Genomic DNA, 16,009 nt, shown 5'->3' with positions numbered 1-16,009 from the left:
TATGTAGAGTTAGGTTTTAAGTTAGCACTGACCTTTAAAGGCATCAGGTTGATAATTGTAGAGAATGCTCTAATGTTTGATGAGGAAATCTGAACATTTTAGACCTTAGCCCAGAAAAGTAAATACTGGAAGTTAAGGTTCATACTGGTAAGAAATGAAGCCTAAGGGTTTCCCCGTCCCTGTCCTTGATGGCCAGCAGGTCACTTTCCACACGTCTGGCTCCACAACCACAGCCTGCGGGGAGGACGGGCTCCCGGAAGCTGTGCCACTGCGCTCTCCCCAGCCCGGGAGCAGGCCCTGCGCGTCTCTGCAGGCCGCCGTGGCTGGGGCCCGCCAGTGGCACATCCTCACCCTGTCTCTCTCTTTCAGGATTCGGCAGAGAGAACGGCCGGGTGACAATTGAGTACTATTCACAGCTGAAGACCGTGTGTGTGGAGATGGGTGACGTGGAGTCTGCTTTTTGAACACGCAGTGACACCAGTGAATAACGAGAGCCAGCTGCACGACTGTGGCAGTGCGGCCGCCTGCTGGTTCAGACCCAGAGTATTGGTCATTCAGGATAAGAAAATGGTTCAGTGATGCTCTTCATGGCTCAGTCATTTTCCTAAGTGAAAATGTGCTTAAGTGTCTTTTATATACTAATCAGGAAAGCTTGATTTTCCTCAAAGCTGATTTCTCTAAATAATCTTTGAGAGTCACTAACAACTTTCCAGAGAACAGGGGAGGACCAGGATTGTTCATCTTCCATGGAGCCCACCCACTCATGGGTTCATTTTAGCATACTTTAAAGAATACTTGCCTTTAGAGGTTCCTGGGCATATCAGAAGAGATTTCTGCTCCTTGGCGTTTTTAAGTCCACGGTCCCTTGTCATCCCACAGAGAAGGCTGATAGTGGGGACAGCGGGCTTGGCTAACAGGCGGATCAGTGGGGTGTGGACGCTGATTGGCCAGAGCCAGCGCTGTGGTGGTGGTGGTGGTGGTGGTGGTTGGGGAAGGGGGGAATCAGCTCCAATCCTTGAGTTACAGCTTGTTCTCTTACGATGGAAGGGTTTCCTTTTAAATGTACAGATCCTTTTTATGCCACTGCAGTATGCTAAAACTAAATAAATCACACCGACAGCCTTTTCAGTGTCGTGTTTTGAAGCTAAACACATCTTAGGGCTATAGAGGGACACAGGATAGGCTAAAGTTCAAAACAGAGGATTTGACATTCTTTGCAGTGAGTACACGCAGGCAGGCTTCTGCTGCTGTAACGAACTATCAATGGCCCACGCAGACTTCTGGGCTCCGTTTTCTTCCCAGCCCCAAAGAACAGGGCCTGCCTTTGAAGGGCTGTCAGTTCACAGTGACTGCTCAGACTGTTGCAGCAATCCTTACCTTGCTGCCTTACCAGCCTTTCAGGGGAGTAATTTAGGTTTAATAGTATTAGGGTTCTCCAGAGAAACAGAACCAATAGAGTAGAACAGGTGAGTGTAAGCAAAGATTTCTTACAGGAGTTGGCTCATGTGATTATTACGGCAGCTGAGAGAGAAGGCCCATGGTCTTCTGGCTGCAAGCTGGAACCCAGGAAAGATAGTGGTGTAATTCAGTCCATGTCCTGAGGCCTGAGAACCTGGAGTGCTGCCGGCGTCTAAGGGCAGAAGACGGACACTCGGCTCCAGCAGAGGCTGGATCTGCCGCTCTTCTGCCTTTGTTCTGGTTGGGGTGTTTAATGGTTGGATGAGGCCCACCCACAGTGGGGAGGGCCATCTGCTTTGCTTATTTATTAGTTCACCAGTTCAAACGCTGATCTCTTCTGGAAACACCCTCATAGACACATTGGGGCACCATATAGCCCAGTCTGATCGACACATAAACATCACAGTAGCTAATAGGCGAGGGATGATTCTTGTTACTGGGCCTGCATCTGTTTATGTACTGTGGTGGGCAAACACTGTAATTAGAGGATGAGAACAGTTGAATCAGCCTTTCTTGATAGATAATTGCACAGAGGGTCCTCTCGATGGATACTTGTACACAGGGTCCTCTCTTGACAGATACTTGCACAGAGGGTCCTCTCTTGGTGGATACTTGCACACAGGGTCCTCTCTGGGTGGATACTTGCACACAGGGTCCTCTCTTGGTGGATACTTACACACAGGGTCCTCTCTTGGTGCATACTTACACACGGGGTCCTCTCTTGATGGATACTTACACACGTGGTCCTCTCTTGGTGGATACTTACACACAGGGTCCTCTTTTGATGGATACTTGCACACAGGGTCATGGATACTGAGCAAGGCCAACAGGGATCTCACTCCATGTCTCGGGATCCTGGTGTGACTTCAGCAGTGGCAGCTGCCTGGATAAGACAGGTTTCTAGTAATCCCTTTGAAGAGAAAGCAGCTAGGGTGTTCTGTCTGCTACTTCCCTTCTCATCGAATACTCACACTGAACATGAGGAAGTTCTTAGCCCTAGTTTTTAGATGAAGAAACTCAGAATTGGAAAAGTCTTGACCACAGTCGAGTCATAGGTTGAGGAGCGGGGTTCCAACCCAGGAATGTGGGGTGGTTATTCTTGTGCTTTCTGCTCCTTCCACGCTTCCTAGTCCTTAGTTCTGTGTATTCATTTCCTATGACAGTTTACCACAAACGTGGGGACTTTAAAACAACACCTTTATTATTTCATGTTTCTGGAAGTCAGAAGTCCACAATGGTTTTACTGGGCAGATCAGGGTGTTGGCGGGGCCCAGCTCCCTCTGTAGGCTCTAGGAGAGACTCCTCCTGACTTTTCCAGTCTCCAGAGTGCATTCTGTGGCTCATGGCCCCTCTGTCTTCAGCACCAACAGCTTAGCATCAGGTCTCTCCCTGCTTCCCTTGCCCTCCTCTGTGTAGGCAGATCTCCCTCTGTTTCTGGACAATTATGACAGCATTGGGGACCGACCAGACGGTCCATAATTATCTCTCATCTCAAGACCCTTAACTTAGTCATATTGTAAAGACTCCTTTTGCCATATAAAGTAATATTCAAAGGTCCCAAAAATTAGGAAGTGGGCATACCTGATGAGGAGCATTATTCCAGCTGCCACCCCAGCCTTGTCCAATGTGTTCTGGACGTTAACAGCTATTGTATTTCACAAATTGGCCTGAACAAAGATTCTTAGCTGTTAATGAAGCATCTTAGGACAATAATATATATATATATATAAAATGCATTTAAGGAAACATGATTTAGCCTAGGGGCCAGGCCTTCCTTTGGTTTAGAAGAAGTTGTGTCATCTAGTTAAATTCTGGAATCTTTTTTTCTCCACTAGTATTTTGATTCACTTTTGAAAGTTAAGCAGAAGGTATCCTTCTTTCTCCCTCCTCCCATCTAATCTGATCTTCCGGAGGTAACTACTGTTAATGTTTGGGTGCATATCTTTCCCAAGATTTTCTTAGAAGTAATAACTATTAACCCTGTATCTTGATGAAGCCATGTGTAAATGTATTCAGCTCATGTTCCTTCGTATGCATTGTAGGATTTCTTTGGTTGACAAATTCCTGTGGGAAAGCATCATTTAACTGCTATTGATAGAAACTGTCTTGGTGTTGTATTGATGGGAAAGAGGAAAACCAAGACTCATGTTGGCTCACTCCTTTGCAGTAGCTCAGAGTGCTGATCTCTGGTCTGGCTTTTCATTCCATATAGAAGCAGTCTCTCACTTGGGCAGGTCTTTTTCAGATAAAAGGTAGCCACTGGGCCCCTTCTTTCCACCTGCTCCTCTATTTCTTACCTTGGAGTCTTTTGCTGCCTAAGGCAAGAATCTGGCAGAATGAAAGTTGGTTACAGTTTACTGACAGCAGCGTGGAAGCCATCCTACCAGGAGCTTCCAGAGATGGGGGTTTGGACAGCCCCGAGCCCTTGCTTGCTTCTTACAATGGCAGTTTCCACCTTGGCTTCTCCAAAGTGCCTAGTTCTGAATTTGGCTTTCATTTGAAGTGAATATAATTCCTTGGTTTTTTTTTAATACCTAAAGACCTATGTTTTTCTTTCTAGGGTATTGAGGGGAAAAAATCTGCAAAGGGGAAAAAGGAGACTAAGCCTTAGCAGTTAAGAGATGCTGTGAAAAACTATCAAGTCAGATCAGCAGTGAGCAGTCTCTCACTGTGAACTAGAGTTCCTCATGCTTTGCTTAAGGCCGACTGTGGCTTCAGTTAGAACACAATCCACGTTCCTTACTGTGTCCACCGTGTCCTGCGATCTCACTTCCTCTGTTCACCTGTGCGTTACTCTGCCAGACTCGTTCTTGCCTCAGGAACCTCATGTTCACTGTCCCTCTTCCCCAGAGAGCATGTTTTCCCAGATTTCCCATGGTCTCCCTATAAGCTGAAAGCCCAAAAGTAAACATTTACCTCCTTAAATCTACGGTACACACCCTCATCCCACTGTGCTATTTTATTTACTTCAAAACATTTATCACTATTTGAGATTACATGCTTGGCTAGAATGGAAACTCTAAAAGCCAGAACTGCCGTGCCACTGGGCTCACAGGAAGTACTCAGTGTTTGTTTAGGTGAACGGATTAGAAGGGTTGGGTAGAGCCCTGGTACACAGTATGGTCCCAGGGCAGCAGGCCTATGAATCAAGAGTCTGTATTTTCACAAGATCCTCAGGAGATTCTTATGCACAATAGTTTGCCAAACACTGTATTTAGAGCAGTGGTTCTCAACTTTGGCCACATGTCTGAAATACCCAGAGAAAGCTTTGAAAATAGATTCTAATTTAATTGATTTGGGATTTGGCCTAACTTGTCTGTATTCTTAAAATGTTCCTGCCAGGGTGAATTTAGGGGACAGTCAAGGTTGAGAGCCACTGCTCTACTGCTGTGCTATCACTAGCCACATGTAGCTATTTAAACACAAAACTAAATGCAAACTCAGCCTTTTAGTTGCTCTCACCGCATTTCAAGTATTCCATGGCACACGTGGGTCGTGGTTCCTGTAGTGGACAGTGGAGATGAATATTTCCATCATATCAGAAAGTTCTATTGGACAGCGCGGCTTAAGAGAGGAAACTGAGAGAGCTGTTTTCGATTGAGTTAGGAGAGCATCTTTGGAAACAAATGCTATAGCGGAGAAAAGGAAACGGGGCCAACTCTGGGTGGGTGGGGTCCTTGGAACACGAGTAGATACTCTGGTTGCTGACGTTTGATGAAGTTTCACCAGCAGGTGGCGCTCATGCTTTCTCCCGCACCTCGTGCTGGAGCCTGAGCTGGCCCTTAGCCCTGGTGGGGACAGAGCTGGGCACTGCACGCACCGTTGTTTGATTCTTCAGAGCCTCATACAGCAAGGGTGGGCAGAGGTCAAGATGATGGACCAGAAGGATGTGGCAGTCTCCTCCTCCCACAGATACATCTAAAACAGTCAACGTGTGGAACAGTTCTCATGGAATACCTGCTGAACGCTGGCAGATCTCATACAACCAGAGCTGTAGGAAAGATGGCTGGGTAGGACAAAAGAAAAATGTAACTGGGATGGGACATGTGGCCCTGGGAGGGAGCTGTGAGAGAGGAAATGTTCCCCCATTCTGGGAAGCCCCTTCAGTGGCTGGGGGATCAGCCAGGACACAAAGGGAGCTTCAGAGGCTTGGAGGAGAGTGCAGCGGCTGCACTGTGGCAGGCGGAACAGAGACCTGCACCGACGGTCCTGGCCATGGGCAAACTGAATAATGCAGAAGAGTGAATAAGTGATCTGGAAGATAAAATAATGGAACTCGCCCTATCAGAACATCAGACAAATTTTAAAAATGAAACCAATATTTGAGACCTATGGGAGAACATGAAGTGAGCCAATCTACACATAATAGGGATCCCAGAAGGAGAAGAGAAAAGGGGGTCAAACATGTATCTGAAAGAAATTAGCTGAAAACTTCCCAAACCTAAAGAAGGAAACACATATCCAAGTATAGGAAGCTGAGACAGTCCCAAACAAGATGAACCCAAACAGACCTCCCCCAAGACATAATTGAAATGACAAAAGTTAAAGTGAGGGTCCTAGAGGCAGCAAGAGAAAAGCAGTTACAAGGGATCCTCCGTAAGACTATCAGCCAGAAGGGAGTGGGAAGATATAAAGGTCCTGGAAGATAAAAATCTACAACCTACGATACTCTACCCAGTTAGAGTATCGCTTAGAAACATTGGGCAGCACCCCACGGGCCCACAAGCCCTGTACTTGCCCATCCTTGAGACCAAAAATGAGCCTGGAGTCAGTGACTGACATCGGTGGTTTAATGGATGGGGGATCTTACGTGTCTAAAGCAAGCTCCCACTGTGTACAGCAGTAAGGGGGCAGGACATGGTGGCAATCTTTGCTCCCGAGGGGAGGTTACCAGTTATGGGGGGATTGAGGTTAGGTTAGGTTGTCTTATCTGTTACCAGGGAAACTGGCAGAGGGTCATGCTCCTCACCGCTGCTTTGATAAGTGATCACAGAGGAGATACACTGATCTAAAGATTAGAACAGTCACTAGCTGATGTGGGGGCAAGTGTACAGGAAGGTCAGTCATGTGAGTAGGGTGCAGGCCCTTGTCAAGCAGGGGATGTACAGGAAGCAGGAGAACAGCCATCCTGGGGACCTGCTCGTACACTCACACCTACATCCCCTGCATGACCCTCACAGTCTTTGTCCACCTCTCTTCCATGATCCTGGGGACAGGTGTGTAGGGGGGCACTGCAACCAACCAAATACCACAAATAGAGATGGCAGCAGCCAAAGAGTATCAACAGTAAGATACCTCGTGTGCCAAGAACAATCATTTGCCAGAATGGGACAGATTTTGGAGCCAAGCACTAACTGGGTTAATAGAGAGGAAGCCAATAGGAGCAGCAATGCCCTGTCTGCTTACAAGGAAGGTAAGGCCACCCCTGGCATTCACAAACCCAGAGCCACCCGCATGGGGCAGGGAAGACCCTAGCTCTGAAGGAAACATTCTAGTGCTCTAGCCAGAAGTGTTTTGTTAGCAGTGCACACATTGCTGCTGCTGCTAAGTTGCGTCAGTCATGTCCGATTCTGCGCGATCCCATAGACGGCAGCCCAACAGGCTCCCCCGTCCCTGGGATTCTCCAGGCAAGAACACTGGAGTGGGTTGCCGTTTCCTTCTCCAATGCATGAAAGTGAAAAGTGAAAGTGAAGTCGCTCAGTCGTGTCTGACTCTTCGAAACCCCATGGACTGCAGCCTACCAGGCTTCTCCATCCATGGTATTTTCCAGGCAAGAGTACTGGAATGGGGTGCCATCGCCTTCTCCGAGCGCACACATTAGGTCTTCCCAAATGAAAAACAGTTAATTCTCCCAGTTGGACTTGTATGTGCAGCCCTATTCCAGCCCACAGAGCATAGCCTGGGATAAGGAGCTCATGGGCAGTCACCTGGCAAAGTGTGAGCGCTATTGTGTGGTAACGTTTGCTGACAGGTCCTTGTGGCATATTGGCATGTGGGAGCAGAAGCTGGTAAGAGTTTTTCCCCTCCCCCATGGTCAGTCCTCCCCTATGTGGTCTCATGAGCCAGATCAAGTTTTCACAGAAGTCCAGAGGAAGACAACAGTGGCCTCTTGCAATGCCCCTAGCAATCTGATTCATTTCTCAGTGAGGTTCTCAGACGTCCTCTGCTCAGGCTAGGGATGAAATGTAAGACGTCTGACAGGCACAGCGCTAGGAAAAGAGGACTGTTAAGCAAAACACAAGCAATGTCCACATTCTGAGAGGATACCACAGCTGTCCTGGTCTTTGCTGCGGTTCAGAAAACTCGGGTTTCCAGTAATATACAAGAACATGTCCAAAATCACATCTCCAATGGCCACCTAGCTTTACCTTAGATGTCTGAACCACAGCTCCTCCATCTGGACTTTCAAATGTATTCCCCTCCACAATGGCCAGAGCAGCTGTGCCATGCAGGTTCCTCCAGTCAGTAAAGTTTAAGTTAAACCATATGTTAAGTCAGAATGACTTCTCCATATATCTGTATGTGAAGATTTCCCCATCCTTTCCCTTTTTGATTGCAGTTTTTTGATAGATCAAAGTATATGTCCTTCAAAGCAAGGGCGAATGCTGCCTGCACTGTGTCCAGACCATGTTCCTCCAGCCAGGCTTCCTTTATATTTGCCTATTTTGCTACATTGTGGGAAAACTGATCAGACACTGTTGATAAGCTCTGAGGTATGTTAATGGGGAAATATTTTAGAGGCTACATACTTTGTCAGTTACACCAGATTGTTACAAACATGGTACATGTGCTTTTAGCAATAGAGGTAAAGCAAGCAGTGTTACATATCCTGAGTATTTATACTCCATGACAGCTTCACTAGAGAATTTTCATTTCCTCCTGAACATCAAGGCAAAAGTGTGGCTAACAGAGTAACTTTCATAAATCCAGACTTCAGTTAACAGTACTAGAATTTAGTATCCACTGAAACGTATTTTTCTCTCCAAAATTACCCTCATTTCCACTAAACACAGCCAAATCAAGACTGATTTGTCAATTGACTGCATAGGCCCCTCGAAACTGGCTGTGGTGGAACTCCTCAGGCGTCTCAGACTGAATTCCCAAAAGGCCTTTCGAGGCCAGGAAAGCCAAGCCAGGGTCCGCCATCAGTCTCTGCCTCAGTGGAATCCCCTCTTACAGCAGGCCCCCAAATACTGAGATTCCTGAACATGCCAAGAGAGAGTCTTACCCATTCACCTGATAAGGTTGCTTGGAACCCAAGAATCTCCAATTTCTAAAGGGACCAGGCAGAAAAGAAGAATGTTTCAGTTCTACCCACAGGTATAGTTTACCAAATTGCTGTTAAGTCATAATTAACTTCAAGGAAGGGCTTCTCTATATCTGGAAAACACAGATCATACTCCAGACCAAAAAAAAAAAACAAACCCAAAAAACAAAAAAAACACACAAAAATTATAACCATATTCACCAGTTAACTCAGCTACCAGTCCTTTCAACTTTTTATGAAGTCATCAGGTTTTCCATTAGCATTCTCTGGTTACTTACCCAGTTCAGCAATATGATTTGAGATTTAACAGAAACCTGTACTTGTCAAAAAGTCCTTCCTCTGAATCTTCTTGAAGTACTTTTTGCAAAAGCATCAGAGTACAACAATAACTGCCTGCAAATGACAGAAGACTTTAAAAGGCCCAGTTAAACTTGATTATAATGTAATCAATACAGAAACTCAGTTACAATAACTAGAATTATGACTGATTATAATCTTGTGCTTTAAAAACCTTAGTCTCTAGCAAAAACCAAGGATCAAGTAATTGTGAACTGTTTCTCATTCTAGAATTTCCTGATTGGAAAACTTATGCTTTAGTCTTCCTCTCCTAAGAAGGCAAAGGTAGGTAAACTTAGACCCAGCTAGCAATTAATGTTCCAAAACTTTTTCCTATTTGAAATGACCCTGATAGTTAATGAATTCTCTTCATTTAACTTAAATTGTCAAAACCTGGAGAGACTGTTTTAGATAGGCATTCACAAAACATAGTTATTCCTAGGGAGTTTATCCAAAAGCTCTTATCTCATGTACATTTCCTTAAAGTTTCATCATATTAAGTTGTCTTCCTTGCAGACAGATTTGCAACAGACATAATAAGGTCTTATTTGATCTCTAGTAAACCTAGGTATACAACAGAAGTGCAAGTATCACATTTATCATTGATGACTCTAAAGACTGCTGCTGCTAAGTCGCTTCAGTCGTGTCCAACTCTGTGCGACCCCATAGACGGCAGCCCACCAGGCTCCCCCGTCCCTGGGATTCTCCAGGCAAGAACACTGGAGTGGGTTGCCATTTCCTTCTCCAATGCATGAAAGTGAAAAGTGAAAGTGAAGTCACTCAGTCAGGTCCGACTCTTCGTGACCCCATGGACTGCAGCCCACCAGGCTCCTCCGTCCATTGGAGTTTCCAGGCAAGAGTACTGGAGTGGGGTGCCATTGCCTCCTCTGGACTCTAAAGACATATCTGTATTAATCAAACCAACAAGCTTAAGTAGCTTCAGTACCAGATATCGATTCAGTACTGAATATTTCCTAGGTCATGTGAACCTGAAACTGAAATTCATTCTAGCCAGTTTCTTTTATACTTTCTGAAAATTTATTTAAGTGCTTAATTTCTTTTAAGCCAGTTAAACAGAGCTCATCCAGAAACCAATCTCAGCCATGCCATTTGGAGACAAAGACATGCCAAAACCAGTTTTAGAATGTCAAGAGTCCCATCTTGGGCATCTTCAGGGTTTTTTCTCCCCCCTAGTTTCTAAACAGCCAATTCAGTTAAAACAAATAACAGTAATAATAATACATATCACTCACATTCAGGGCATCAGTTTCAGAGGAACATGAATCATCATTCAAGTTACTAGGACCTCCAACAAGGGTCAAAACCAGGGAGAGACAACAGGGCTTAGACTCAGGTACTGGGGACTCATGCACACACCCAAAGTGAAAACCAAACCAGTTACAAAAGGTTCAGTTGGATACAATAGCCGAGCCATTAGGGGCCATTACTCTCCATGCTCTCTTGGTGGCTCTCATTCATCAAAGACAGCCACTCCCAGGATTGCCCCACAACTTTCAGGATTACCCCCTGCAACTTTTGGTCCCCACACACTAGTGGACAGTCCCCCCAACTTTCCACCACTCATCCTTATCTCCCAATGTCTGTGTTCACGGGAGTTTCCTTGGTCTCCTTGCTGGCTCTGACACTTGTTGGGCTGTATTTTGCAGGCCTCCAAGCCCTACCTACCCATCCTGAGACTGAAGAAAGAGCCGGGAGTCAGCAACAGAGACCTCAGTGTCTTAATGGGTACGGGGATCTTACGTGTTTGAAGCAAGGTCCTGGAGTGATACCCCACTGTGTGTGGTAGATGGCAGGCAGGACATGGTGTCATGGGAAATTCTACCAGGCAAAAAAGAACTTATATCAATCCTTCTTAAACTCTTCCAAAAGACTGAAGAGGAGGGAAAATTCCCAGAGTCATTCTTTGAAGCCATCATCACCCTGATACCAAAACCAAACAAAGACACTACCAAAACAGAAAATTAGAGGCCAATATCTTTGATGAATATAGATGCACAAAACTCTCAACAAAATATTAGCAAACCATATCCAATAGTACATAAAAAGGACCACACACTGTGATCTAGCTGTATTAATCCCAGGGTCCCAAGGATGGCTCAACATGTGCAAATCAGTCCTTGTTTGATACACCACATCAACAAAAGACAAAAACTACATACCATTTCAATAGATGCAAAACAGCATTTGATAAAATTCAGCGTACATTTATGATAAAAACTCTTACCAAAGTGGGTATACAGGGAATATATCTCAACATAGTAAAAGCCATTTATGACAAACAGCTAACATGATACTCTAGTGAAAAGCTGAAAGCCTTCCTGCTAAAATATGGAACAAGGGAAGGATGCCTATTCTCACCATTTCTGTTCACAACAGTACTGGAAATCCTAGCCACAGCCATTAGAAAACAAAAGGTATCCAAATTGGAAGGTAAGAGGTAAATTTGTCATTATTTGCAAATGGTATGATAATAGATGTAGAAAATCCTAAAGATTCCACATGAAAAGTACTAGAACTGATAGATGAATTCAGCAAGGTAGCAGGACAGAAGATTAACATACAGAAATGAGTTGCATTTCTTTACAGCAACAGTGAAATAATAGAAAGTTTTTTTTTTTTAAACATCCCTCTTAAAATCACATTAAAAAAATAGTTGGAAATACATGTGACCAAGAAGGTGTAAGATTTATATGCTGAGAACTATAAAACATTGATAAAGGAAACTGAAGATGATTAAAAGAAATACAAAGATATCCCATGCTCTTGGATTGGAAGAATTAATATTGTTAAAACACTAGGCCATTGTACCCAAAGCAATCTACAGATTTAATGTGATACCTATCAAATTACCCATGATATTTTTCACAGAAATAGAACATATAATCCTATAATTTATATGGAACCACAAAAGACCCTGAATTGCTGAAGCAATCCTGAGGAAAAAGAACAAAGCTGGAGGGATAACCCTTTCAGCATTCAGACAATACTATAAAGCTACAATAATCAAGACAGTCAGACATCCTGGAGTGTACAGTCAAGTGGGCCTTAGGAAGAATCACTATGAACAAAGCTAGTGGAGGTGATAGAATTCCAGTTGAGCTATTTCAAACCCTAAAAGAAGATGCTGTGACAGTGCTGCATTCAATATGCCAGCACATTTGGAAAACTCAGCAGTGGCCACAGGACTGGAAAAGGTCAGTTTTCATTCCAATCCCAAAGAAAGGCAATGCCAAAGAATGCTCAAACTACCGCACAATTGTACTCTCTCACATGCTAGCAAAGTAATGCTCAAAATTCTTCAAGTGAGGATTAAACAGTACATGAACCAAGAACTTCCAGATGTTCAAGCTGGATTTTAAAAAGGCAGAAGAACCAGATATCAAATTGCCAACATCCGCTGCATCATAGGAAAAGCAAGTTCAGTTCAGTTCAGTTCATTTCAGTCACTCAGTCGTGTCCGACTCTTTATGACCCCGTGAACCGCAGCACACCAGGCCTCTCTGTCCATCACCAACTGCCAGAGTCGACCCAAATCCATATCCATTGAGTTGGTGATGCCATCCAATCATCTCATCCTCTGTCGTCCCCTTCTCCTGCCCTCAGTCTTCCCCAGCATCAGGGTCTTTTCAAATGAGTCAGCTCTTCGCATCAGGTGGCCAAAGGATTGGAGTTTCAGCTTCAACATCAGTCCTTCCAATGAACACCTAGGACTGGTTTCCTTTAGGATGGACTGGTTGGATCTCCTTACAGTCCAAGGGACTCTCAAGAGTCTTCTTCAACACCACAGTTCAAAAGCATCAATTCTTTGGCACTCAGCTTTCTTTATAGTCCAACTCTCACATCCATACATGACTACTGGAAAAACCATAGCCTTGTCTAGACAGTCCTTTGTTGACAAAGTAATGTCTCTACTTTTTAATATGCTGTTTAGGTTGGTCATAACTTTCCTTCCAAGGAATAAGTGTCTTTTAATTTCATGGCTGCAATCACCATCTGCAGTGATTTTGGAGCCCAGAAAAATAAAGTCAGCCACTGTTTGCACTGTCTCCCCTTCTATTTGCCATGAAGTAATGGGACTGGATGCCATGATCTTAGTTTTCTGAATGCTGAGCTTTAAGCCAAATTTTTACTCTCCTCTTTCATCAAGAGGCTGTTTATTTCTTCTTCACTTTCTGCCATAAGGGTGGTGTCATCTGCATATCTGAGGTTATTGATATTTCTCCCAGCAGTCTTGATCCAGCTTGTGCTTCCTCCAGCCCAGCATTTCTCATGATGTACTCTGCATAGAAGTTAAATAAGCAGGGTGACAATATACAGCCTTGACATACTCCTTTTCCTATTTGGAACCAGTCTGTTGTTCCATGTCCAGTTCTAACTGTTGCTTCCTGACCTGCATACAGATTTCTCAAGAGGCAGGTAAGGTGGTCTGATATTCCCATCTCTTTCAGAATTTTCTACAGTTTATTGTGATCCACACAGTCAAAGGCTTTGGCATAGTCAATGAAGCAGAAATAGATGTCTTTCTGGAACTCTCTTGCTTTTTCCATGATCCAGCAGATATTGGCAATTTGACCTCTGGTTCCTCTGCCTTTTCTAAAACCAGCTTGACCATCTGGAAGTTCATGGTTCACATATTGCTGAAGCCTGGCTTGGAGAATTTTGAGCATTACTTTACTAGCATGTGAGATGAGTGCAATTGTGCGGTAGTTTGAGCATTCTTTGGCATTGCTTTTCTTTGGGATTGGAATAAAAAATGCTGACACATTGAGTGCAGCACTTTCACAGCATCATCATTTAGGATTTGAAATAGCTCAACTGGAATTCCATCACCTCCACTAGCTTTGTTCGTAGTGATGCTTCCTAAGGCCCTTGACTTCACATTCCAGGATATCTGGCTCTGGGTGAGTATGATTAATCACAGCATTGTGATTATCTGAGTTGTGAAGATCTTTTTTTGTATAGTTCTTCTGTGTATTCTTGCCACCTCTTCTTAATATCTTCTGCTTCTCTTAGGTCCAAACCACTTCTGTCCTTTATTGAGCCCATCTTTGCATGAAGTGTTCCCTTGGTATCTCTAATTTTCTTGAAGAGATCTTTAGTCTTTCCTATTCTATTTTTTCCCTCTATTTCTTTGCATTGATCACTGAGGAAGGCTTTCTTATCTCTCCTTGCTGTTCTTTGGAACTCTCATTCAAACGGGTATATCTTTCCTTTTCTCCTTTGTTTTTCACTTCCCTTTTCATAGCTATTTGTAAGGCCTCCTCAGACAGCCATTTTGCTTTTTTGTATTTCTTTTTCTTGGGGATGGTCTTGATCCATCTCCTGTACAATGTCACAGATCTCTGTCCACATTTCACTAGGCACTCTGTCTATCAGATCTAGTCCCTTAAATCTATTTCTCATAAGGGATTTTATTTAGGTCATACCTGAATGGTCTAGTGGTTTTCCCCACTTTATTCAATTTAAGTCTGAATTTGGCAATAAGGAGTTCATGATCTGAGCCACAGTCAGCTCTTGGTCTTGTTTTTGCTGACTGTATAGAGCTTCTCCATCCTTGGTTGCAAAGGATATAATCAATCTGATTTTGGTGTTGACCATCTGGTGATGTCCATGCGTAGAGTCTTCTCTTGTGTTGTTGAAGAGTGTGTTTGCTATGACCAGTGTGTTCTCTTGGCAAAACTCTATTAGCCTTTGCCCTGCTTCATTCTGTACTCCAAGGCCAAATTTGCATGTTACTTCAGGTGTTTCTTGACTTCCTACTTTTGCATTCCAGTCCCCTATAATGAAAAGGACATCTTTTGGGGGTGTTCTAGAAAGTCTTGTAGGTCTTCATAGAACCAATCAAATTCAGCTTCTTCAGCATTACTGGTTGGGGCATGCTGCTTCTGCTGCTGCTAAGTCACTTCAGTTTTGTCCGACTCTGTGCAACCCCACAGATGGCAGCCCACCAGGCTCCCCGTCCCTGAGATTCTCAAGGCAAGAACACTGGAGTGGGTTGCCATCTCCTTCTCCAGTACATGAAAGTGAAAAGTGAAAGTGAAGTTGCTCAGTCGTGTCCAACTCTTAGCGACCCCATGGGTTGGGGCATAGACTTGGATTATTCTGATACTGAATGGTTTGCCTTGGAAACAAACAGAGATCATTCTGTCATTTTTGAGACTGCATCCAAGTACTGCATTTCGGACTCTTGTTGACTATGATGGCTATTCCATTTCTTCTAAGGGATTCCTGCCCGCAGTAGTAGATATCATGGTCATCTGAGTTAGATTCACCCATTCCAGTCCATGTTAGTTCGCTGATTCCTAGAATGTCGACATTCACTCTTGCCGCTTCTGTTTGACCACTTCCAGTTTGCCTTGATTCATGGACCTAACATTCCAGGTTTCTATGCAATATTGCTATTTACATCATCGGACCCTGCTTCTAACGCCAGTCCCATTCACAACTGAGTGTTGTTTTTGCTTTGGCTCCATCCCTTCATTCTTTCTGGAGTTATTGCTCCACTGATCTCCAGTAGCACGTTGGGCACGTCCAAGGTCAGGGGCAGCAGCCAAGAAGAGCTACCCCACCTCCAGGGTCAGGGGAGGCAGCCATGAAGAGATACCCCCCCCCCCTCCCCGTCTAAGGTAAGGAGCAGTGGCTGCGCTTTGCTGGAGCAGCCGTGAAGAGATACCCCATGTCCAAGGCAAGAGAAACCCAAGGCAGCAAAGCTGCTTAAGTCTACTGTATTTTTGTTGCTAAGGATGTCCTCCATTTGTACCTATGCAAGCAGATATTAGCATACACATGCAGAAAATTAGATTCATCTTTATTAACTTTCATAATCTTCAATTTAGTCTGTCACTTGGTGGTTCAGACTGTAAAGTGTCTGTCTACAACGTGAGAGACCCGGGTTCAATCCCTTGGTTGGGAAGATCTCCTGGAGAA

The 16,009-nt window shown here is 44.3% G+C and overlaps 1 protein-coding gene across 1 annotated transcript in view; it reads left to right on the top strand.

The window, feature by feature from the left end:
- The window catches only part of ALDH9A1 (aldehyde dehydrogenase 9 family member A1), a 28,885-nt gene extending 27,787 nt beyond the window's left edge, over positions 1–1,098 (top strand). Inside the window, exon 11 of the mRNA XM_005888646.2 lies at positions 370–1,098. Coding sequence (XP_005888708.1) covers positions 370–464 — 95 coding nt within the window. The 3' untranslated portion in view covers positions 465–1,098. The remainder of the gene's footprint in view (positions 1–369) is intronic.
- Positions 1,099–16,009: the final 14,911 nt, after the last annotated feature.

The sequence above is a fragment of the Bos mutus genome, chromosome 3 (genome assembly GCF_027580195.1).
Source record: "Bos mutus isolate GX-2022 chromosome 3, NWIPB_WYAK_1.1, whole genome shotgun sequence".
Classification (NCBI taxonomy): domain Eukaryota; kingdom Metazoa; phylum Chordata; class Mammalia; order Artiodactyla; family Bovidae; genus Bos; species Bos mutus.
This window is presented reverse-complemented; position numbering and strand designations above follow the sequence as displayed.